Source organism: Callorhinus ursinus, unplaced genomic scaffold (genome assembly GCF_003265705.2).
Source record: "Callorhinus ursinus isolate GAN/ISIS: 27379988/994484 unplaced genomic scaffold, GSC_fseal_2.0 scaffold82, whole genome shotgun sequence".
In the NCBI taxonomy this organism is placed as follows: domain Eukaryota; kingdom Metazoa; phylum Chordata; class Mammalia; order Carnivora; family Otariidae; genus Callorhinus; species Callorhinus ursinus.
This window is the reverse complement of record NW_027397144.1, coordinates 3,347,008-3,372,154: the sequence shown is the minus strand read 5'-3', so window position 1 is coordinate 3,372,154 and position 25,147 is coordinate 3,347,008. Positions and strand designations below refer to the sequence as shown.

Here is a 25,147-nt window from a genome sequence, read left to right as displayed (position 1 = left end):
TTCGAGTTTGGCAGGGACAAGCAGGTTTTATTCCAAGTGCTGGAGAATGGTAGTCCCCGCTCCTCCCCCAGAATGACGTTGGCGCAGAGGGATGAGAGCCTGGCTTGGCGGACCCTGGGAGGCGGGCAGCAGCTCAGAGCAGGAAGGGGATGATGGGCATGCGCAGGGGTGGGTAGTCTCGGAACTCCTTCAGGTAGCTGCGGTGCTTGCCCTTGGCCCAGATGGTCATCTGAGTGAAGCCCACCAGGGAGAAAAGGGCCACTGTGGGGTAGAGCAGGGGTGTCAGGGAGGAGCTGCACAGCCCAAGTGGGCTGGGCCCCACAGAGGGAGGGACAGCGGGCTCACCTGGGAGACACTGTGTCATGATGGCAAAGCCAATCCAGGACCCCACCTGTGGGGAAGAGCGGTCGGGGGTGAGGGTGGGCAGTGCAGGCTGTTCTCCAGAGGCCTCGCCACCCCCCAGGGCCAACTAGTCCCCCAACCCTTTCAGGGCAAGGGAGTGGGAACCAAACTCCAGTGCCAGAGAGGCCTTGAGTGAACGGGGGGGCGGGCATCATGTGGCTGCCCCCCAGCCCCCTCGAGCTGCAAGCCTGGCCTCACCCACCTCCCAACTCCCAGTAAGGCCAGCCCTTCCATCTCCAAATACTCCCACTGCTGAGCCAGGCACCCCTAATAGGGGCTGGCATGTGGGACCCCAGCCCCTGGAGGGAGAGAAGGGAGCAGAGTAGACCCTCACCTCGTAGGTATAGTTGGGGCAGGACACCAGCAAGAAGAGCCAGGTGAAGGGGTTCTTGGTGGGGTATGGGATCTTCCTGGTCTTGGACCCTGGCAGGTAGGCCGGGGGGACAAGTGAGACCCCCTAGCCCAGCCTGCCCAGCCTGCCCCCCACCACCCCTTGCCTGGAGCAGGCCACTCACCAGCTGGCCGCAGGTCCCGCAGGGCCATGTGGATGGAGAAGTTGCCAAGCTGGCAGATCTGTCAGAGCAGCAGGGTCAGCCCAGAGCGCACCCCCGCCCCGACTCCCCGCCCCATTCCCCTCCTCCCAGCCTGCTTACCACGAAGATGGCGAGTGCCAGTTTAACCTGCTGAGCTCCGTAGGCTGAAGAGGAAGCAGAGAGGGGAGGCCTATGAGGGGAGAGCCCGGAGGGGTGGGAGGCTCACAGGGTGGGGCGGGGCAGGTCCAAGGCCACTTACTGGGGGGCGTGTAGAGAGGGTGGTTGATGTAATAGGCCATCCAGGCAGCGAAGCCCCAGTAGTAGGTGCAGTTCTGAAAGCAAGCAGGGCTCGGATGAGGCCTGACCCCGCAGAGGGTGGGACTGGGGATGCACAGGGAACAGGGAGTATCCCGGTGGATGGGGCTGGGAGAACCCCGGGCACTCACCTTGAAGATGTTGCGCAAGGGCATGGTGCCGTGGGAGAAGCGGTGCACGAAGAGCGTCTCCAGCAGACGCTTGACGTAGTGGAATGAGTGGCAGATGCAGGCAAGGCTGGGAGGGGGAGCCGGCTCAGCTGGGGCGGGTCCAGCAGGCCTTCCCCCCCAACTCCCCGCATCGCCCCCTTCCACCTGGCCCCACTCACTGTACCACCGTGTGCCGGCTGGACGTGAAGTCGTATTTGTGGCCATAGATGAAGGGCACCCGGAAGTAGAAGAGCAGGTAAATGAAGAGGGGCCCTGCGTACTCAGTCAGGAAGACCTAGGGGTATGGGGAGCAGGTGAGTCACCCCAATGCGGCTGATGGGAAAGGAGGCCACGGCTAGGGCTGGGACTCACCGTCACCCAGCTGATCTGGGCCCCCAGGTCCCGGAAGTAGAGTGTGGCCGTGGTGCCCACGGGCAGCTTCTGCAGAACATCCTCATCCTTCAGGGACTTGCCCTCTGCAGAGACAGGCTGGGGCTCAGGGCTGCCCAGACCTTTGCCCACCGCCACCCAGGAGCCTAAGGGTGGCCAAGCAGACAGCTGTACTCACTGGGGTCCAGGCGGAGGGACTGGCGGGCAGGGTACCACTGCGGATCTGTGGGGAGAGCAGGGTGTCACAGCACACAGCATAGCAGAGCCCCCCGGGACGAGGCGAGGCCTCTGAGGCCCGTGCCTCCAGGACACAGCCGGGAACAGCCCACGCAGAGGCAGGATGTTGTCCTTCCGAAAGCCCGGCAAGGGTGTTCCTGCCAATGGCCACGCAGGGACACCTGCCCCAGGCAAGCCAAGCGAAGCCTGGGCCACTCTGGGGGCACCTCTGCAGGACCTGGGGGGAGAGGAGTGCAGGACCAGGTCCCACCCAGAGGCCCCTGCCCAGAGGGGTCACGGACGGCAGCGCGAATGGGCCCTGGACTTACGGGTCTTGGTGAAGAGGTTCTTGATCTCGGCAATGGTGGCATGGGGCTCCACCTGGGGGAAGCGCAAGCCGCAAAGAAATCAGGGCAGGGTCGGGCATGATTGAGGACCCCTCCTGGTAAGGGGGGATGGACTGGGGGACGGGGCAGCTGCTATGGGAAGGGGAAGGCTGGAGTTCAGGCTCCCGCGTACATGGCCGAAAGGAGCAGCAAGGGCCCCGCCACAGTGGGGAGAGCCGCAGGCCTGAGGGCCCGGTTTTACCAAAGGTAGCCAGGACACCCGTGGCCTGCTGGGAGACGGTTTGAGCATAGGAAGCTGGGCCTGCTTCTCTGCCGCTCCTCCTCACCCCACCCGCAGCTCCCCTCACAGTGACGGCCCTCTCGGGGCCAGAACTCCCTGGGACAGGAGCCCCTTCCCCTATGCCGGGCCTTGGCAGGGGGCAGGTCTCAGACTCCCACCTTCTTCCCAGGCCCCAAAGCCCTGCAGGGTCCACGGAGGCTGCTTCCCCTCCTCCCACCAGGGGGGCCAGCTCCTGGCCACACCCAAGGGCCAGCAGTGCCCACTCCACCCCAAGCTGGCAGCAACAGGCCTGGGGAAAGTATTCCTCGTACGCTGAGGGGTAGGTGGGGAGTCAGGACACAGGATGGAGGGACACAAAGGGTCCAGCTGGACAGCTCCCATCTCCTCAGAACCAGAAGCCCCAGGAAGGAACAGGGACCCGGGCCCCATGCCCTTGGCCCAGTACAGCGGGCGCCAGGGTTCTACCTTGTCCAGGAAGCAGAGCTTCTCGCGCGTCTTCGCATCCAGGATCTCCACCTCGAAGAAGAGAACAGCCTTTTTAGGTTTTTTGGTCGCTTTGGCGGGTGCGATCCCAGGAAGGCCATTGAGGCCGAGGCTGGGGCCGGGGCCCTGGCTGGCCTCCCGGGCCACCATGCTCATGTTCAGGTCCATGCCGCCCTGTTCTGCCCGCTGCAGCCAGCAGCCCCAGCTGCCGGCCGTCAGCCCCCACCACGGACCTCCCCAGGCGAAGCAGCCCTGGGCCGGGCCGGCGTGATCAAATTCTGCTGCGGTGCTGGAAAGGAGCCCGTGCCTGCCCTGGCACGGCTGCCTTCTGTGCAGATGTAACCCGAGTGCCCCGCAGCCATGCCCAGCTAAATATAAAACTGCTCCAGACTGAGCCCCCCAGGAGCCGTGCCACACACCTCCTGGGGGCAACCCCCGGGGGCTGGGTCCCCCTGAAAGTGAGGCTTTCGAGTGGACACAGCCCCCAAACAGCCCAGGGGGCAGGGAGACCCCCTGAGGCAGGCATGGAGGCGCCCGGGCCCAGTGTAAGGCAGGGTCAGCCACGGGAGGAGGGTGAGCGGCCCGCGGGCAGCCCAAGCCCCGGCGCCCAGCTCCGGCCCGCAGAGTTCACTGGGCTTGGAGAAATCCCAGCTATTTTGAGAATCCGAGAGCTAGATCATCCATTTCCCCTTCTGAGCTGTAAGAGACGCTGCGGATTATTTTCCTTGTGCATTTATGTTCCCAGGGAGGTGACAGATTCCGGAGTTATTGGTGCAGAGAGCCTCTCTCTAAGTGTGGAAAGGGTCAGGAAACCAGTAAGTTTCCAGCTAGCATCCCCAGCCTGGACTGATGACCCTTGGTCCCTGCCTCCCTGACCTCCCTCTCCACTCATTTCTCACTAGGTCCACCCAGGCCTTGTTCAAGGCCACCTTTGGGGCAGTCTTCCCACGGCATCAGCCCAACATAGCACCTTTGCCTAGGCCCTGACCCCCGCAAAGCCCAGAGCACACAGCCTGGCCACCCCCCACCCCACTGCTCTGCTTGAGCCTCCGGACAGTGGCCAGACAGTAGCAGAGCAGTGGGGCAGAGCTGGCGGGGGAGAGAGCCCTCGGGGATCTGGCCCACCCATCCCAAGCAGGTCTGAGAAGGCACCAGGAGGAGCAGGGAACACAGGAACTGCTGGAGCTAGAGGGAGGCCCAGCAGGGGCCAGCTGATCCCAAAAGGCCCAAGTGCTCCCCTGGGGGGCTTGGCACAGATGCTCTTAGACATGGGGCCATGGCAGGCAGGGCTGGGTCTGACCTCAAGTCAGCCACTGGCCAGCAGGTGCTGAGAATCCTTCCCAGCCCTGGTAGAGCCTCGGTCAGAGGCAGCATGGGGAAAGGAGCAGGACCAGAAACCCAGGGCAGGGCCCCAGCCAGGGCTCTCTGAGGGTACAGCCACCCACCCACAGCGCAGGCAGAGGGGCCCACCGCAGCCAGCACCCCCAGAAGGAAAGGGCTCCCCTCATACATCCCCCAGTGACAGGTGCGCAGTGGGCAGCAGACGGGACTGAGTCTGGCCCTGCCATTCAGTCCCTGGGTGACCAGCCCCTCACTCCTCTCTGAGCCTCAGCTGGGGGGCAGGTTGGTAGGCGTGTAGCTCCAGGGGCTATAAGGGTCATGAGACAATGCGAGTGAAGCATCAGCACGGTGCCTGACAGTGCCCCAAAACCTGGGGCCATGAGGCTGGGCACAAGGAGACCCGGTGGGAAGGGCACAGGCCTGGGTGCAGATCCCGGCCCCCCTGGTGGCAGGCAGCATGTGAGCCTGTTGGCCCATGTACACTATGCCCGCCCCACACCATGGACGGGAGAGGGCCCAAAACCCAGCCCTGGCCTATGCCACCTATTGATGCTGCACCGGATGGAGTGTGCGTGCTGCCGACTGCAGGCTCTGCCCAGCTATGTGGCCTTGGGGGGCACGTTACGGAGCCCCTCTGAGCCACACGGATAACAAAGCCAAACAGAAGGGCCAGAAAAAGGAAACCAGTCCTACTGCCCCGAGTGCCAGGCCCCACCGAGGGGACTTGTGGGAGAGGGAAGGGGCACATGCAGAATGTGCCAGAAAGGGCTAGAATAGCAGAGCCGTGGGCAGGCATAGGGCCTGCCCCATGGCTACAGTATATTAATAGTTCCTGGGTCCCAGGGGGGCAGTGCCCACATGCCTTTGGAGCCTGTGTGGGGCAGGAAGGCAGCACTGAGCCTCCTGGGAGAGGAGGCCTCCGAGTTCCTGCTGAACCACTCAATAGCTTAAAATACAACCAGCCCCTCTCCCTCCTGGCCAGCTGCTGGGGGAGGGCTGAAATCCTACCCCTCTCCCCCAACCTGGGCACCAGACCAGGGTCCCAAGGAGAGTCGGGGGCCCCGACTGGCTGCTGGGAGAGGAAGCTGGGTGGCGGGAGGGGTGGCCGGGAGGGGGACACACGCCCAGCAGCCGCAGCCATGGACGCGCCCGGTCCAGTCCCAGGCCGGAGGACAGGAGCCTGCGCCCTCCCAGAGGTAAGCCTGGCCCTTGCGGCAGCACCCAGGGGCCCAACCCACTGGGGTGGGGGTTGCCTCAGCTCAGGGCCACTTTCCTGCCCCCAAATCCCAGGACCCAGCAGCCCTCACCCAGAAAGAGGCCTGAAAGGCCCTGAGGGGTGAGGGGGATGTGGGACACAGGACCTCTCTGTATGATTTCTGCAATTCCCCGTACGTCTATAATTATTTCAAAATAAAAAGTGAAATAAAAGTTATGCTAAGTGGCAAAAAGAAGAAAAAAAGTTATGCTAAGGAAAAGAAGGCAGACAAAGAGTCATATATTTGTGTAAAATGTCCAGAATTGGCAGATGCAAGGAGACAGGTAACTGTGTTGCCAGGGGCTGGGAAGGGGGGGGAGTGAGGAACGTTGCCTAACGGGAACCTGGTATCTTTTAGGGATGATGGAAACATTCTGGAACTAAATCGAGGTGGTGGCTGCAGGGGGGCAGACGACAGTATGAATGTATTTGATGCCGCTAAACCATTCATTTTTAAATGGTTAATTTTATGTGAATTTCGCCTCAATCAATTATCTTTAGGGGGGGCTAACAAGCAGGCCCCAACTACCCATCAAAAAAACAGGTCCCAGGGCAGGGAGCAGCAAGGGTTCCTCACACCCACCGGCCCCCTTACAACTGAGGCCTAAACATGGGGACCTGGTCTTGTGCTTCCCTGGCTCCAGTCCCAGAGCTTACCCTCGCACCGCACCCCTCCCCACCCCCTGCCACCCCACCCCCTGCTCTGCGCTGAGCATGCCTCCCACACCCTGTGCTTCCCCCTCCCTCCCTCTCCCTCCCTTCCTCCTTCTCTCTCTCTCTCACTCACACACACACACACACACACACACACACTCTCGCCTGCTAAGCCTGATGCCAGCCTGGGGTGGGGACCCAGGGCAGGCCTAGACCAGGTCAGGGGGTGCAGGCAGCTGCCGCGCACAGCCCTTAGGCAGGGTTCCTGGGTAGGCAGCAGGCCCAGACCTCACCCCTCGGGAGAAGACAAGCAGGGGAAAGGAGGAGAGGCCAGCCCTCCTAAGGGAGCTGGAGGCAGGGGAAGGGCTGGGAGGAGTGTTATATTCGATGGATGGGTGAGGAGGGCCACCGGAGCCTGAGGTCCCAGCACTGCCCACGAGCAGGGGGTGTGGCACCGCAGCCTCGGGCACAATGGACACAGAGGACAAGGGCAGGGCAGACGCGCTGGCCTGGGACCCAAGAGTGTGGCCCTGCGATGACAGCTCCACTAGCCTGGGACAAATTCTCACCCGGGCGCCTGAGATTCCAGGGTCCAGCCAACAGCAACTCGTGGCATGCCACGAGGTCAGGGCATGGGGGTGGGGGGAGGGGGCAGGACAAAGGGTGGGGCCGCAGCCCACGCTGAAGAGGGGTGGGGACCAGGCTGCAACTTTCCCCGGCCTGGAGGGGAGCACCCAGAGCCACTGCTGAGCAGCAGGGCCCATGGCCTTCCCTGTCTTCATGGAAATAAAAGATGCTGCAGATCAACATAGCACTGGTAGAAACGGGGGTGACATTTTCTGAGCACCGTTCTGAGCCAGTGCCGGTGCCCAGAGCAAGGCTCCAGGGATGAACCCCATCTAGCAGATGAGAAACACAGAGCAGTGGAAAAGCAGAGCAGTTATGCAACTACAGGAGAGGCTCAGGGCCTTTGCACATGCTATTCCCACAGCCTGGATCGCTCACCCCCAGACCCTGCAGGGCTCCTTCCCTCACGTCCTTAGGCCTTCTGACAAATTCTCAAGTGAGGCCCTTCCTGACTCAAAATAGCAACTCCCACATACCAGCTCCTGAGGGCAAGGACTGTTCTGTTCTCAACCATTTACCAGCACCCAGAACAGCCCAGCAAGGAGCTGGGCTCAGTAAACACCTGCGTGAGGCCACTGGGTTTGCCCAAGGTCACACACACCAGGACCTAACGCTCCCTCCCCACTACCCTCTGAGCCAAGGCCCGTCCCTGCTCCTCCTTCACCACACGCCAGGGGGCCGTGCCCACCTTGCCAAACCCCAGAGCGGCAGGGTGGAAACTGCTGCCTGGAGCTCTCCCTATCCTGAGCCGGGACCTAGCTCCAGAGAAGCCTCTCTGAGGCCCACCGACATGCCCACCTGGCTCCAGTGACCCTGGCGGACCCAGTATTCTGACAGCTGGACCCTCCTCCCAGGCTCTGGGCCACTACTCACCAAGGGAAAGGGTCAATGACCAAGCCAGCTCCAGCTCCTGGGGAAGCCTGCTGTCTTTCTTCACCCGCAATCCCAACACAGAAGGGGCTCCATGGTGACAGGCTCTACAGGGCCTGGGCCCTTAGAGGCACTACCACAGGCCCAGTGGCCTCCTCACAAGGAAAGCTCAAGGGCCTTCTTGGCCATGTGCACATTCCCCAGGCTCTGAGGTCAAAAAGACTCACCTATTTCCTGGCTGTGTGGCCCTGGACAAGTTACTCAACCTCTCTGAGCCTCCATTTTCTCATCTATAAAATGGGCTGCCCCCACCTGCCATCTCACAGGATTACTGTTAAGATTTACAGGGGTAATCACAACCAAAAAAAAAAGTACATAAACATGCCCAGCCTAAATATGATCCAGTAAAGAATAAATACTACTAGACCAATACTGGCAGATATGCAGGGTGCCAGGCCCTTTCTCCCCAGATCCTGACCATGGCCATGAAGGGGCCCAACCACAGGACTCCAAGGTCAGAGGGGTGGAGTGATGATGCTCCATCCAGCTGGTGACAGTGCGCCCGAACCCTAACAATAGCAAGACACGTGTGGGTGAGAGGGGCAGGGCTGCAGCGCTGTCCCTCCCACAGCCCCCGGCTGGGCTGTGGCGGCGGCCCTGCTCTCCACCGCCCCCTTGTGGCCGTGGACTCCACCCCCACCTGCGGGAAGACAGCCTTGTCAACCGTCAAGCCGGCAACTCCAGGGCGGGATGGGACCAGGTGGGACCAAGACAGTGAGCACCAGTTCGGGCTCTGCCACCTACCAGCCAAGAGGCCTCGGGAGCCAATGCCCCACATCCATTCATTCCTTCCTTCATCCATTCCTGCCTCCCTTCCTCCCACGACTCCGGCACTGCGGTGAACAAAACCAAGCCCCTGCCTTCACAGGATGGCACCCCAGCCTGTGTGCGCTGTGGGGGAGGGGGGCAGACAACAGCGACATGTTTTGTCACCAACAGTTGTGGAGAAAAACAGAATGGAGGCGGGGAGCCGAGACCATCTTCCACAGAGTGGTCAGGGAAGGCTTCCCTGAGGAAAGGGCATCTGAGCAAAGGCAAGTGGGACGTGAGGGAACAAAGCATGCACACCAGGCAGAGGGAACGCCAAGTACAAAGGCCCTGTGGCTGGACTGTGCTTAGCACAGCTGAGGAGCCCGAAGGCCCAAGTGGCCTGAACAGAGTAAGCAAGGGAGAGCAGGACATGAAGCCACGAAGGGATGGCGCAGGTCATGCAGGGCCTTGTGGGCCACAGGGAGGGCTCTGGGTTTTACCCTGAGTGGGGTGAGGGCCAGGGAGGGTTTGTGAGTAGAGGAGGGAGGGGACCGGGTGCTCACAGGCACCCCTGGGGAATGGTGAGACCAGGGCAGAGGCAACAGTGGGGTCGGGAGCAGGGAGGTGTCCATGGAGGAGTGAAAAGTGGGGGGGGGGGGGGGGGGAGTCTGAAGTTTCTGACCTGAGCCCCAGGAGGGAGAAGCAGCAGGAGGAGTAGGCACCACCTAAGCCCAGGTTGTAAGTGCTGCTCCTACAGGAGCTGCAGGGCAGCCATGGCACCCAGGGCCCAGGTACCAGTGCCCACAAGGCCTCCAGGCCAGGAGCCCGAGCCCCTCTCAAGCCTCAGTGTCCCCATCTTTACCAACACAGCCAGACCCCTCCCATCTGTGAACAAGACTCAGTGGCCTCAGGGCAGAGTGCACATCCCAGGGCCCCTTGGGACAAAGGCAGGCACAGGCCTGAGAGTCAGCTTGGCTTCCAGATCGCCCTCATCAGCTCCCACTTACACACCTGAAACTTTTGTGCACCCTAAGACGGGCCCTGCCCAATGGGTGTGCACTGAGAACAGCAGGCCTGGAGCTGCAGCAGCCTCCCAGACCCCTCTCCTCATGCTCCCCTTCCAACTGCATAGCAGCTGAGGGAGCAGGGCTGTTAGCTCCATTCTCAGATGAGGAAGCCGAGTTCCAAAGGGTGAGGGCACAACCAGGTCACGCCGCAGTAAACACCTGAGCCCAGTGCACACTCCTGTGTATTCAAGAAAGGCCAGCCCCCACCACACACAGGCCTCTGGGGCCGCACCCCCAGCCAGCGCACGCTCTGCAGAGGCCCCAGCAGAGATGGTGCGAGGCAGCATACCCCAGAGGTCTGCCTGCCCGGAAAGGGCCCTGCAACTGGGCCACGTTGTGTGGGGCAGCCGGGGCCGTGAGGGACTGTGCGCCCTGGTGGGTAACATCTTCTCCTGGGCCTGGGGCACAAGAGGCCCGCTGTGGGTGCGAGCCCTGCTCCGTGCAACCTAGGACTCTAGGCAAAGACGCTAAGGCCCTGACAGGTCTTCAGCTGACTGGCCCAGGCACTCGTGGCCCCCACAGGCCCCCACTCAGGGTCCAAGGGCTGTGGCACCCAGAGGGTGGAGGCCTGGCCTTGAGCAGCGGAGCACCCAACCGGCTCACCCACTTCACAGATGCAGAGGCTTAGGCACATTTGCCTGGACTCAGCAACTCAGCACTTGCAGCTCCTCTTCCCTTCCACTTTCCAGAAGTATCGAAGTCACACTGCTCATGCCAGGGTGGCTGCGAAGACCTTGGGCTCAGCTGCCAAGAAACCAGCACAGGCCACACCTGCTCCGCCAGAAATACCACCTTACCCAGTGGCCTCAGCTCGTGACCCCGTTTCCTGAGATGCCCGGGGGCAGTTGCCCCAGCCTCCCCGATGTGCCACAGTGGGGACAGAACATCACCATGGCTGGGAAAGGCCGGGAGACACTGACCACCCACCCTCCGGCCCTCAACCAGCCAGTTTCCACCTCCCACCCCCACTGGCCAGACAAGAGGAGTCAGTGTGTGAATGCCAACGTCCCTAGGCTCTGGGATCGGGGCCAAGAGAAGCTGGCGGAGCCCCATGCAGCCCAGCAGCACCCTGGAGAACATTCTCTGGGTGCTTGTGTGACCCCGGGTTGGTCATTGCAAACACACAAAGCCGCACCTGAAGGGGACACTGAACCAACATGGCAGGGACTCTGGATCTCAGGCCTGTTGGCCAGCGGCTCACTGGCACCCACAGCCCACGCACCTCCCTGAGCCGGCAGAGGCTGCATCTCCCCGGCCTCCAGGGAGCGCTGTCCCACCGAGAACAGAGCTGCTGGGGCCTGTGCCATTTGCAAGTGCCTCTGCGAGTAATATCTATCAGATGCCCACCTTGTGCCAAGGACTGTGCTAAGACCTTCACCTGCATAACCCACCTAGCCTCACCTGGGTCTGTAAGCTAAGGACTGGGACCCCAGATAGGCCACTCAAAAACAAGGGAGCCCTCACCCAAGGCACATAGCCAGGAAGTGCCAGAGCCAGTGCCAACCTGCCTGCTTGGGCCCAAAGCCCCCCCACCCCCTCACCACCATGATGCAATACCACCGTCACTCTAAAGAGCAGGCTTAAATGCTAACGGGGGCGGGGGGGGAGGGGGGAAGGGAGGGAGGGGCCCCTGGATCTGATTATCTGGAAGGCACGCCCCTCCCTGCTGACACGCCAACTCCAGCACACTAGTCTTGGAAGGTCCAGACTCTGCAGAACACGTCACTTCCACAAGGAGTGCCCTGCAGGGGAGCCCAAGGGCCGAGGCTGCTCCTCCCCAGGCCTCAGCCTCCCGTGGCCCCAGCACACTCAGGGTACCAAGGGTGAAAGGCCTGTCACCTCCTGACACCACAGAGGGTCCCAGGCAGGCTCAGCAGCTATCTTAACGCTTCCTGCACGTTCTCCTATCGTGGGCTGAGGCCATCATGGGTGGAAAAGCAGTGCCCCGGCGGGAGCAGTTCCCAACACTGAGCAAGACTAGTGCTGCTGAGGCCGGGGTCAGACCAGCCTCCCCTGCCTGAGCCTTAGCTTCTCCAGCTGGTCAATGGGAATGTAAGAAAGAGGACATCACAGAGATGATTCTCGTGGCACATGTGGCAGAAGTTCTGCCCTGTGGTCCAGAACCCTGCCGGCTCGTGCGACTCAGCTGAGGGGCCCTGGCCTGGGCAACCTAGGAGTGGGCCCAGGGTCTCTGAAGGGGAAGCCAGTGCCCACAGCCTCAAAAGCTCCCAGGTGACAGATGGGGACAGCCACCTCAAGCACAGCTACCTTCCTCAAGTGGGCCCTGCCCTCTGGAAGAAGCCCAACATCATTCCCCTGAGGGACTCAGCCGGCCCAGGCCCTCCCAATGGGACCTCAGCCATTTCCTGTAGTGGCTCCCCACCCCTTCCTTGCCCTGCCCCCTGGGGGCTGTGAACGCCGAGCACCCAGCCACCACCAGCTCACATTGACCGTGTTAGACTGGCACTGTTACCCCATTTCACAGACAGGGAGGAAGAGGCTCAGGAGCACAAGTCGCCAGCCCAACGACACCTGGCTACAAGCTCCAGGGGCAGGACCCCATCTGTTTTTGCTCCTTCGAACTGACTGCTCTTCTTCCAGGGCTGTCCCTGGCCCCAGACACTCAGGGGATGGCCCAGGTCTGTAACCCTGCACCACCTGGCCAGGTCGAGGTTGGTGACCATGTCTGGTCTCAGCATCCCAGGCCAAGAAGCTGGAAGAGGCAGGAGACACTGAGCCCTGCAAACACAGGTTGATGGGAGCAGCAGGAGGAGTTCATCTAGGCTGACCCCCAACCTGCATCCAGCACTTCTGGCCCAGTGTGGCAGGCAGGTTAGTCCACCCCGGAAGCTCTTCCAGAACAGCCCGCTCTGGGATCCCCGTGGCCAGCCTTATACACACAGCCAACAGCTAATGCCTGCCGCATGCTCACCATGTGCCAGACACATTCTCAACACAAATTATCTCTTTTACTATTAATCCCCTTTTGGGGAAACTGAGGCTCATTCATTCACTGCATAAATACTGGCTGAACACCCACTACATGCCAGGCACTGTTAAAGGCTCTGGGGATTCAGTTGTGGAAAGAGACTGAAATCCTTGCCTATATGCAGGTGACATTTTAGCGGGGGGTGTATAATGTGTAATAAAGCTACACATAACATTAGAATATGCCATGTGCCACAGGGAAAGCAGAGCGGGAAAAGGGTACAGGCAGTGGAAGGGGACGGGGGAATGTGTGGCTTTATAGCAAGTGGTCAAGAAAGGCCTCCTGAGGAGATGTTGAGACAAGCCCTGAATGCAGTGGAGGAAAGAGCTACTGAGAAATCTGAGGAGGGCATCCAGGCAGAGAAAGGGCCTGTACAAAGGCCCTGAGGTACAGCATTCTTGGTGTGTTCAAGCAACAGTGCAGAGGCCTGTGTGGCTGGAGGGAGTGAGCAAGAAGGAGCCTGGGGGCAGGTGACAGGTTGTGCAGGGTCTCAGAGGCCACGTTAAGACTCTGGCTTCTATTCCAAGTGAGGTGGGAACCCTGGAGGGCTCTGGGCAGAACAGGAATACAACCTGACTTAAAGAATCCTTCTGGACTATAGGGGAATGGAGTGGAAGCAGGGAGCCCAATAAGAATTCTGTCAAAATAAAAGATGCCTTAAACCAAGGGGTCGGCAAACTATGGCCCACAGGCCAATTCTCTGATCCACCATCCGTTTCTGTACAAGCTAAGAGGTCTTCACATTTTTAAATGGTTGGAAAAATCAGAAGAAGCCTATTTCATGACATGTGGAAATTACATGAAACTCAAACTTTAGTACCCACAAAGTTGTATCGAACATGGCCACACTCGTTGCTTAATGTATCATCTACGGCTGCTTTTCTCACAATGGTTGAGTTGAGAAGATGTCACAGGGGCTGTATGGCCTGCAAAGTCCAAAATATTTACCATCTGACCCTTCACAGATAAAGCTTGCCGACCCCGGGCCTGGGCCTGATGATGGCAGGGGGTGGGCTGATGAGAAGTGGCTGCATTCCAGAAGTCCTCTGATGGCTGAGCTATAGGATTTGCGGACTTTGGGATGCCAGGGATGAGAGAGAACAAGCAGAGTCAAACAGCCTAGGAGTGGAGTGGTCGGAAGGCTGGAAGTGCCGTTAACTGGAGTGGGGAAATGCAGGTTTGAGGGGAAATCTGGGGCTCAGGTTTGGATATTAAGTCAGAAATGCCCATTAACAGCCCCACAGAGCACTCCAGCTCTGAGAAAGCACATAAGGCAGAGGTTAGGGGCAGGGGTGGTGTCTCTGGAAGCTCCACAAGCCTTTTCTGCTGAGAAGTTCCCATTCATTCTCTCCGGAAATGCTTACTGAGCCCCTTGATGTGCTGGACCCGTGCTAGGTGCTGGGCTTGATGAATGGAAAGATCTATGTGTGACAGCAGTGTGCTGGGCAGCGTTCCAGGTGCTGGGATAGAATGGTGGGCACAGCTGAGAGGCCATGCTCCCCCACTGGACCTGCTCAGGGGAACAGGCACAAATCATGTGCCTAACCCGAGGTCAGGATATACCAGGTGCTGTGAAGAAAAGAAAGCAGGGCAGGGGGCCCAGAGTGCCGCAGGAGGTGGTCAGGGAAAGCCTCTCCAAGGAAGCGTAATCTGAGCCACAGCCAGAATGAAGCCAAAGGGAGGACCAGCAAGAGGCTCCCTGTGGGAAGTGCAAAGGCCCTAAGGCAGCACAGAGTTTGGCAGGGCTATGGAACATGCAGAGGCTGGAGCAGAATGGACTTGAGGGTGAGCAGCTGAGGAGAAGGCTGGAGAGACAAGCACTTCAGGAAGCTAATGGAGCGCCACAACCTGCTCTGGTTTTGAGAAAGATCCCTCTCGCTGCCAAGGCAAGTGTGGAAGCAGACACAGCAGTGAGTCTCAGAAATAACCCAGGCCAGAGATCTCAGTGGAGCCTAGACTAGGGCACAGAGGTGCCAAGTGGGGAAAAAGACACTCTAATTCCTGGATCCTGAGACACCACTGATTTAAACCAAGTCGTCAAGGGGGGGGGGGGGGGAGGGGGACAGACTACCTATATAAATATGAGATGTGTATGTGTATATGTATAAGATGAAGCCCAACTTAAAGAACATGAAAACACCAAGGGGGAAAACTGTGCATCCTGGGATGGACGGGGGAGAGCAGTAACAAGTTAAGAGGATTTCAGCAAAGAAGTGCAGGGTTTCTGGAATGTTTAACATGCCTACCTGCATCTTTAAAGGGAATGGTGAATTAAGAGGAAAAGTCTGGCTCCCGCAGTTAAGAGAGGGGTCCAGGAAGATGCTCTTGGCTGTCTTCCAACCTGCAGCATTACCTGTGAGCAGCACCCTGAGCCCCACAGGCCTCTGTTGGCTCCACTCACCACTCAGGTGGAGAGTAAAATGAAGGGAGAATGAACCCAGGAGTTCTGTATGCACGTCCTTCCCCGTGCCTTCTCTCTCCAGGGTGCATGTTCCAGGGCCCAGCCAGGGAGACTGGCAATGACTGCACTTCCGTGCGCCATCCACTGACACCCCAGCTGAGCCAGAACGTGGCAGAGAGTGCAGCCCCGAGGCCCACTCCTCAGACTGTGCCTGGAAGGGCCTGGCAGGAAACATTCTTTGGGTCTCTTGATCCATGGCTTAGCACTATGCATGGGATCCCAACCTTATCCTTACATGAAAACTCAGAGTTCAGGTAACTCTGGGCCAAAAGTGGGGGGAAAAGGGGGGCAAACTCCAAAGTGCCAAAAGATGAGCAGTGACCAGCTTCATGACCCAAGGACAGGAGCCACGCTGACACAGTGAAGCTAGCCACACATGCTCAGAGTCAGAACTGTCAGTCCCGAGGAGCAGCGTGCACCCAAGCATGCAAGAGTCCTTCCTCATCATCGGACTGTGGTGCCTGTGGGGGTGGGGTGGGGGTGGGGCAGTGCATCAGTGATGTGGCTAACTGCCTGAGCCTGCCCTGTGCCTTGCTCTGGAGGCCAGGGGCTCTAACAGATATGCACATCATCACTTGTTCCAAGGTATGCACTGAAGCCCCCGGCAGGGGCCTGGGCTTACAGACAGCAAGGGGCTCACATACACAAACTGTCAGTAAGTGCTACGTGCTACGTGCAGAGAACTAAAACAGGAGAGGCGCCAGGGTGGTGAGTGTGGCCTGGATGGGTCAGGGGGATCCTCTCAGAGGAGGTGACATTCAAGCTGAGCCCTGAATGACGAGATTCCCAGATGGGAAGGGCAGAGCCACCTCTCCTGAAACACTGGTATTTAGGACAGGGGTGTGGCGTGGCTCAACACAGCCCTGTCCTGGAGTAGATGGTGGGTGGATCCCCATCCCCAGCCAGGAGATTTTGTTAGACTTTAGTCTCTGCAGTGAATAATATTCAACGACCTACTGTTTCAGACTACACATATCTCCCCAAGAATTCTGATACTACCCTCACTCCCCACCAAGAGATATGTTCCCCCCACCCCACCCCACCCCCACCGGAGTCAGACTCCTGAGGAGTCCTGGGAAACAGCTGCTCCCAAGAAGAATGGAGGCTCCAGCTCTGTGAGCCCCTCAAGCTCCGACCGGCTTCCTGATGCTCCATGACGCTCCAGTGCCAGTGTTAAACCGCCCTCCCCCAAACTTGGCCTATACGCCCTCACCCCGAGGACAGGCACCGTTCCCATGGGCCCCGCCACAAAACAGGCATGGCCGCAGCCAGTGCTCCCTGGTCCCTTTAGAAAGGAAAAACAGAGTTCGGAAGGACCCAATGACACAAGCCCTGCAGTCTACAGGGCCCACTGAATGGCCTGGGGACGCTGCTTACATAAGAGCCTGGTTCGAGCAGGGACAGGGCTGTGCCAGCCTGCCAGTCACCGTGACCTACTGAGAGGCCCTTTTATCCCTCAGAGGGCTGGGAAAGGCTCGTGGCCCATCTCTAACTAACCACAGGACTGGAAGGCGCAGGGGAGGGGGGAGCCCCAAACACCATCCACCACCCACTAGTCAGTAATAAGGAACAACTACTCTGTGCATTTATGTAACAAACACCTAACACAAGGGCCCCCTCAAGGACTTAAAAATAAACCACCCTCTGAAAATTTTAACTCAGGCAAAATCAACAGAAAAGGGACTTCATAAAGTCCACAGTTCTCAGGATAAAGTCCACAGGTCTCTGCCCAGTTGGCCTCACCACTTGACAGGGGACAACCACAAAGTCTGGCCTCCAGGCCTCGGCACCTGCGGCCCCACATCCCCACCCTAAAAACCTTCTCCTTCAGGCCTCAGCTTAGATGAAAAGATCTTGAGGGCAGAGACTGTGGTTAGTTCAGCCAGTATTCCTGGTGCAGGACAGGTACAGAGAAATACACTGGAACAAATGAACTAATGAGTAAATGACAGATGGAAACAGGTAAGTGGAGCCCCAAGCAGGAGAACCCTCAGACCAGGACAACCGGCCGGCATCCCGTGCGGCCAGGGGCAGGCCACTGGCAGGTGCAGTGCTGGCAGCCTGCCGCAGGGCCAAGTGTGAGGAGGAGCGGGCGCCTGGGGGGCTCAGGTGGTTAGGCCACTGCCTTCGGCTCGGGTCATGATGCTGGAGTCCCGGGATCAAGTCCCGCATCGGGCTCCCTGCTCAGCGGGGAGTCTGCTTCTCCCTCTGACCCTCTTCCCTCTCATGCTATCTCTCATTCTCTCTCTCAAATAAATAAATAAAATCTTTAAAAAAAAAAAAAAAGGATGATGAAGAACAGGCTGACCGTGGCTGGGCTGGACCTGGGGCTCGTGGCCAATGGGCCACCAAGAAACCAGCTTCCCTCGATCAGGATCACTAAGGACTGGCTCAGCCCAACACATGAGACACAGTCCTCAGCCAGGTCCCAGCAGCGGCCCCACACTCACCCTTCTGCTCTCCGGGAGCCTGACCACAGGGAGAAGATGCACTCATTCATCCAATCATTCATTCAACAAGGAGGCACTGGCCAGATGCTGGGGAAGCTGCAGGAATGAGACACAAGGAGTCCCTGCCCTCACGGAGCTCACAGTCTGACCGTGAAGTCCCCAAATGAAATGGGCCAGAGGGAGAGGCACGGGGTGCTGGGGGGAGGGGTCAGGGGTCATACTCCAGGTAGGATGGTCCAGGAAGGCCTCTCTGCATGACTTTGAAGCTGAGCTCTCAAGAGTAAGAAGGGACCAGGCAAAAACAGAGGAAGAGCATTTCTGGCTGAGGAACTGGCATGTGCTCAGGGTAGGAATGTGGCTGCGGGTGTTTGAGATGAAAACCAGAAGTGTCGTGATGAATGAGGACAGCAGAGGACAGAGGACAAGTCCCTAAGGGATGGTTTTGAGCCACAAGGGCTAAGATCTTCCCACTTACATGGGAGAAGCCCCTTTGGCTGCTGCGGGGTGGGGAACATGGCCGGGAGGGGCAAGAAGCAAAGTGCCTGCCTCGAGTGAGTAGGGTACGACTAACATCAGATGACCAGGCCCACCTGAAGCACCCACTTCTTGGGATGGCTCTTCGTCACAATAAGGCAAAAAGTGGGTTCTGACTGTGCTTGCACTTCGCCAGGGATCTTCCCATAGAGAAAGAGTAGATTGTCCCAAAATGTGACTTGCAATGTGTGTGACAGCGTACCAAGACTGATCACGGGCTTCTTCCTCCATCTTCTGGGCATATTATTTAGCATGAACCCATCCCCAGCAGCATGTTCAATGAATCAAGCCTCATGGCCTTGTTCACAGGCAAGTTTGAAATCATTCAGAAGAGGTCACGTGCAGAAAGCATCTCAGATAACTTGACTAACCAACCATCTGTCCAATGATTTGTCCTTAACCACCTAATGCTCTGTATCTTGACTGCGGGCCACCAAGTGTGCTGGGCACTTTACATGCCCCAGTGGCCCTCCGAGACAGGTGTCCTTATTCTGGCTTCTTAGGTGAGAACACTGAAGCTCAAGCAGGTAAAGTGCCTGTCCCAAGGGCAGACACTGTGGCCACCAAAGATCATGTCCTTCACGACCACATACTTCATTCTTCCCTGAGTGCACAAGCACCTGGGCCCACCCACAGTGTGAAGCCCACTTTGGTCTAGCAGAACCCTGGCTCTGCCACTCACTGTGGGACCAAGGGCGCATCACTTCACTTTTTTGTGGCCCAGTTTCCCCATCTGTCAAACACAGATAAGAATAGTCCCTACCCATAGACTTATTATGAGGATATAGTGAGTCAACGGATAAAAAGCACTAAGAGTAAGTATTACATCAGTAGTGGCTTGATGATGATGATGATGATGATGATGCTCTGGCTGTCCCCGGGTATTAAAACATCCTCAGCTGCCACTGGCAAGGTCTGCAAGGTGTCAAGACGGAGGCTGAACTCAACCAACCAGCCCAAAGTCTCTGGCCAAACCTGCCAGTGAAAGTGCAGGGATTCCTAGCACAGTCCCCACTCAGGGCTGTCAACTCTCCACTTACCTCCCCTCAGGAACCAGCTATTCAAGAGGTTCTGCGTGGCTCAGGGGAGTCCCACCCCCGAGCTCATCCACGCCCACCTCTTCCACCACTCAGATCCTCCCACTCACCTCCCCACCTCAGTCCCACCTCCCTACCTAAGCCCCGCCCTCCCCACCCCTCCCAACCCCAGGCTCTTGGCCTGAGGCACACCAACACAGGGAAGGTCTTTAAACCCCACCTGCTTTCCTGGCTTGCCAGTCCCAATTGGGCTCTCACCTCCAGAATTCCTGGAGGCAAGTCCATCCAATTTTAGGGCCAGGGGAGACCCTCTGCCAGCAGTCCACACTGACCCACAGAGCCTCTCCCATCCTCCCTCCAGGGATGTTCTGTTCTTAGAACAATGGAACAGCCCAGCCCTGCCACCAACAGCCTCTGGAAGCATCAGCAGGGACAGAAACGAAACAGGCAAACCCAGGCTGAAGCCCAGCTACACTGCTTCCTGACTCTGTGACCTTCTGCAACTTAGTTTGTTTCTCTTAGCCTCAGTTTCTTCATGTGTAAAGTGGAAGTAACACTTGTGCCCACCCGATTCCTCTTCTATGGATGAGGAATCAGACAGACCTGGGTCTGGATCCCGTCTCTACCACGTGATCTTGGGCAAGTTCCCCTACTTTTCTGAGCCTCGGGTCCCTTATCCACAAATGGGGGGACAAAGAGTACCCACCTCTCAGGTTTTTGGATGGACACAATAAATGCAAACCTGTCCCTGCTATTAATCCAGCAGGATTATCCAGCCCAAGAAGAGGGGATCGCAACCAGCATCCCAGCCTATCTGCAAATGTAAAATCAATCCCAAAGGCATTTTTGGAAGGCCTGTTCTTTCGCTGCAGCATGCAGAGGGGTGTGAGAGTGAAGAGACCGAGTGGTGCCCTTGTCAGAACACACCTTTCTGCAAACAGGCACCAAATTTAAAGTACAAAAGTTCAAAGAGACCCACATATTAAAACAGAGGCTCAATAGCCAGAAAAACCCTAATTACCCCTCACTGTTCCAAAAGGACACAAGAATTCACAAGAAAAAAAGTACAAAAAATAGCAGACACCCAAGATCCCACCTCCCAGATTTAACAGATACTTACATTAGATTCCTTTTTTTTTTCAATAAAACGGACATAGCTGAGGCCCTCCCCACCCCCTCTCTCTCCACGCCCTCTTTCCCCAAGCAATGGTTCCCCTGTGTAATTCCCACACATTTCTGACCTCTAATCGCAATTTATCCTTTTATTATACACATATCCATGAGCAGTACATATAAATCTCATCTGGTACTTTTTTAAATGTATAGAATCTTTTGCACCCCGCTTTTTTCCACTCAACAGGATGTCTGGAGATTTATTAAAGGACTGGGTAATCAAACTAGATTTTCTTTCATATACTGGAATTGTGCACAACAGTAAAAATAAATGAACCAGAGCTACATGTAGCACCTCGGCTTTTATGCATATCTTTTCATGATATATTTCCAGCAATTTTGTAATGTTCTTTAATACTGGCCTTTGCTTTCCCAACTAAATAGGTTCACTTGCCCCCAGGGAGCAGCCACAGAAAGGCTCAAGCTGTCCTGGTCACACAATTATTTACTAAGTGGCAGAGTTAGGATTCCACCCCAAGCCTGTCCAAAGCCCACACACCTATGACACAATGACAGGTCGGTCTCCTTTCTCCTTAATTTTTGCCTTCCTGCCCAGTTTTCTGGCTCTAAACAATTGCCCCTAGACCAGAACTCTACTTCCAGAGCGTTCACACACTTATTCCTGTGGAGGAAGCTGAAGCAAAACTTGCCTCAGACAAGGTACTATGTTGGTCTAGGATATCTGCAAAATAAGCACCGATAGAACTACCCTTTTTGTGGGGGTGGAAGATCCTAAATGAGGGCAGCGGGGACCCCGAGAGGATGAGGCTTCCTCATCTCCAGGGACCCAGCTAAAGGAAGTGGGCAGTGATCTGGGCTCAAAAAGACTGAGAGGCACCGATCGTGGGAATTAACAGGCTCGTTTACAAGATGCAGCAGCTGTTTTTCCAGTTACCACTGGAATCATTACTTTGACCTCTCACCTGCAATGGCAAAAACAGCAACAACAACAAAAAAATACATCCTGTAGCCTGGGGTAAGCAGGATAAGCAGTTCTCTTATCAACCCTGCTCTGAGCCCAAGACAATCTCAAGGTCTGCTCTGGCCTTCCAAGGAGACGACTTCAGCCAGGGCCAAAGGGTGACCTGTTCTATCTGCTTCGTCTCAGGCCTGAAGGGATACTTTTTCCTGCTGGATCAAAGAGGGGAAATTGACAGTGACAGTAAACTCTTATTGAAACAGCAACAAATCCCCCCTCCAGCTGGAACCCAACCTGCCATAACATCAGACAGCAGCCCTCATTAACTCACTGCATGACACTCGGCGCATTTCACACCTTTCCGAGCATCACTTCTATCCTTTGTAAACTGCACTTCATAATCTCGAGGTCTCTCTCGGAGCCACAGAGGTCTCTGGAGGAAGGCCATCCCCTCAGTGGACAGGGGGTCACATGGGGTGGAAGGATGGACTTAGTCCTGAAGAGAAATATATTCTTTGACGTAGATCATTGAAAGCTTTACTCAAACTTTGTTAAATGTGAGTGAAAGCATCCCTGCTATTTTTATAGATCTGCAACAAACACGTGAAGTAAAACTAATCGGCTTGCTGTGAAAGCGGGCCACAAGACAAGGGCTCCTCCCACACAGAAACTGTAGCTATCACCTCAGACAGTACTTGGCAAATAGAGATTAGAATAATATTAGATGCAACATATGTTAAGAAAAAAGAAAAAGAAGATAGCAGGAGGGGAAGAATGAAGGGGAGTAAGTCGGAGGGGGAGACGAACCATGAGAGATGATGGACTCTGAGAAACAAACTGAGGGTTCTAGAGGGGAGGGGGTGGGGGGATGGGTTAGCCCGGTGATGGGTATTAAAGAGGGCACATTCTGCATGGACCACTGGGTGTTATGCACAAACAATGAATCATGGAACACTACATCAAGAACTAAAGATGTAATGTATGGTGATTAACATAATAAAAAAATTTTTTTAAAAAGAATAATATTAGAATATAGAAAAGAATAATAGAGGACACAATACCTAATTTTTTTTTCTCCAAGGTCACTTCGGGGTTTTTGTTTGTTTAATACATTTTCTTTTTTTTTTTTTTAAGATTTTACCCATTTATTTATTTATGAGAGAGATGAGGGAACACGCGTGCATGCTCACGGCGGGGGTGGAGCAGAGGGAGAGGGACGAGCAGACTCCACGCTGAGCACGGAGCCAGATGCGGGGGGCCTATCCCAGGACCCCGAGATCACGACCCAAGCCAAAACCAAGATTCAGACACCCAACCGAGTGAACCACCCAGGTGCCCCTCCCAGGTCACTCTGAATAGTGGGTTTGAAGCTCCCCCTTCCTTCTGGGAGGGAAGAGAATTCAGTAACATAGAACATATTCTCCAGTCCAAACCATGGGCCTCACGCTGTGCCCAGCTTCTGGAAGAAAAGTGCTCATGTCAAGGGTCCTCAGAGGCCTACTTTATCTGACTACTAAGTAAGATGGCTAAAACTACATTTTGCAAGATGCCACAAGGATCTTCCATCCTGCATCTTTTGAACTGTGGCTTTTTCCCCAGGATTGTAACAGGGTTTGAGAGGGAAAACTAGATTAGAACTTTATTCTATAGGGGCGTGTGGGTGGCTCAGTTGGTTAAGCGACTGCCTTCAGCTCAGGTCATGATCCTGGGGTCCTGGGATCGAGCCCTGCATCGGGCTCCCTGCTCGGCGGGAAGCCTGCTTCTCCCTCTCCCACTCCCCCTGCTTGTGTTCCCTCTCTCGCTGTCTCTCTCTCTATATATTAAATAAATAAAATCTTAAAAAAAAAAGAACTTTATTCTATAATCATAGAGTTGAATGGGGCGTCAGAGATTGGATCCTATCTCCTCACCCTTGGTACTATGTCAAAAATGAGTGAGGACTTCTGGGGTAAAGGTTTCGAAGATTCTGGGTAAATTACCAAAAATAATAATTATAAAAGAGACAAACACAGGTAGTGCTATTCAACTTGTAAACAAAAACAAGGAATCTCACTTATATGTGAGGTACCTAATGTGGTCAACTTCATAGAGATAGAAGGCAGTGTGGTGTGGGAGCCTGGGTGGCTCAGTCGGTTAAGGGTCCAACTCTTGATCTCAGCTCAGGTCTTGATCTCAGGGTCATGAGTTCAAGCCCTGCATTGGGCTCCACGCTGAGTGTGGAATTAAGCGACTGCCTTCGGCTCAGGTCATGAGCCAGGAGTCCCTGGATCGAGTCCCGCATCAGGCTCCCTGCTCAGCAGGGAGTCTGCTTCTCCCTCTGACCCTCCCCCCTCTCATGTGCTCTCTCTCTCTCTCTCTCTCTCTCATTCTCTCTGTCTCAAATAAGTAAATTAAAAAAATCTTTAAAAAAAAAAGAGAAAGAAAAAGAAAGCAGTATGGTGTTGCAAGAGGCCGAGCAGAATGGGGAATAGGGAGTTACTGTTTTAATTGGTACAAAGTTTCAGTTTTGCAAAATCAAAAGGAAAGAGTTCTGGAGGTGGATGGTGGTGATGGTTGCACAATGTGAATGTACTTAATGCCACTGAACTGGACCCTTACACTTACAATGGTTAGATGGTAAATTTTATGTTATGTGTATTTTGCCAGTTTCTTAAATTGAGGAGAGAAAAAAAGTATCTCTATCTGCTAGTTTTCACTTGGGGACCAGCATGGCCTAGGAGCTGGCAACTAAGACTCTGGAGTCCTGAGTTCCTCTCTCTGTTCTACATTTATCATCTGGAGGCCTTTGGGCAAGTCATTTGACATCTCTGAGACTATTTCTTCATCTATAAAAATGGGAATAATAGCCTCCGATCTCAGACGCCTATGAGGACAACAAAATAAAGTAGCAGAATCTCACGGCACAAGAATAATCACATGCTAAATTATTATGCGTTTAAATAATAAGTTTATTACTTAATGTTACTTAAAAGTCAGTAATGACCAAATAATTAAATTATTATTATATTATCAGCTTTCCGCTAGGCGCATCAGAAGACTTCGTTTTAAGGGGAAAAGAAGCCCTAGGAGTCAGAAGACCTGGGCTTCGAATGGCTGTGCCCATGAGATTTCTCCCTGGTGACACGGAGGAGTTAGTTGACTGAGATGATCTCTTAGATTATCAAAGAGCAAGATCAGCTTTGTTGCTCGGCGGGAGCCAGCCCTGGAACTGCACCTCCCTCACCGCCTAAGCTCGGGGACGTCCCGGTCGAGGGAAGGGGTCCAAAGGTCATGCGCAAGAAGGCTGCTTGCAAAGCCCCTTCCTAAGCCTGAGGAGGCGGCATGGTGCAAGCTTGTACAAGACACCCACGAATCGGGAGCAAACGTCTCGTATCTTTGTTCTTCCCCCGCCAAGTCTGTCCCAGCCCGCTGGGGGAGCTGCAAGGAACCTACCAACTTCCCAGACCCTGCAGAGACCCCAAGAAAAGGCAACCCCAAAACAGCCTGGGTTGCAGAATTATAAATACCCCTTTGCACATGCGCATTGCAATTTACGAGTGGCCGCGGGGCACAACACGCGCCCACTGCGCCTGCGCGTCCCGGTCGCCCTTTGGGGCACAGGAGCAGGAAGGTGGGTCCCGTGGTCCCGCGAAGAAGAAAAACGAATGAGTCTGCGGCGGCCGCTCAGTGCGGGTTTTCTCGTTCCTTACCTCATAGTGCTTCATGGTTCCCTCAAACGGCCCCTACTGGGCCTCCTGCCGCTGCTGTCTACCTGCGCGCGACCAGGAACAGAATCCCTCACGCGCTGGCGACGGCCGCGCGAGACTAACCTCGGTTCCGCGTCGGCCCCGCCCCTCCCTGCCGCG

General features: G+C 56.2%; 1 protein-coding gene across 1 annotated transcript; it reads right to left on the bottom strand.

Moving 5' to 3' along the window:
• TECR (trans-2,3-enoyl-CoA reductase) lies at positions 1–25,147 on the bottom strand. Its single transcript, XM_025863103.2, has 13 exons — positions 24,992–25,147; positions 3,098–3,148; positions 2,335–2,386; positions 1,968–2,012; positions 1,772–1,875; positions 1,579–1,694; positions 1,382–1,487; positions 1,195–1,267; positions 1,056–1,099; positions 918–975; positions 737–825; positions 346–391; positions 1–261 (listed from the first exon to the last, which is right to left on the bottom strand). Exons 1-13 carry the CDS (start codon positions 25,004–25,006, stop codon positions 134–136), a joined length of 927 nt encoding a protein of 308 aa, XP_025718888.1. The 5' UTR covers positions 25,007–25,147; the 3' UTR covers positions 1–133.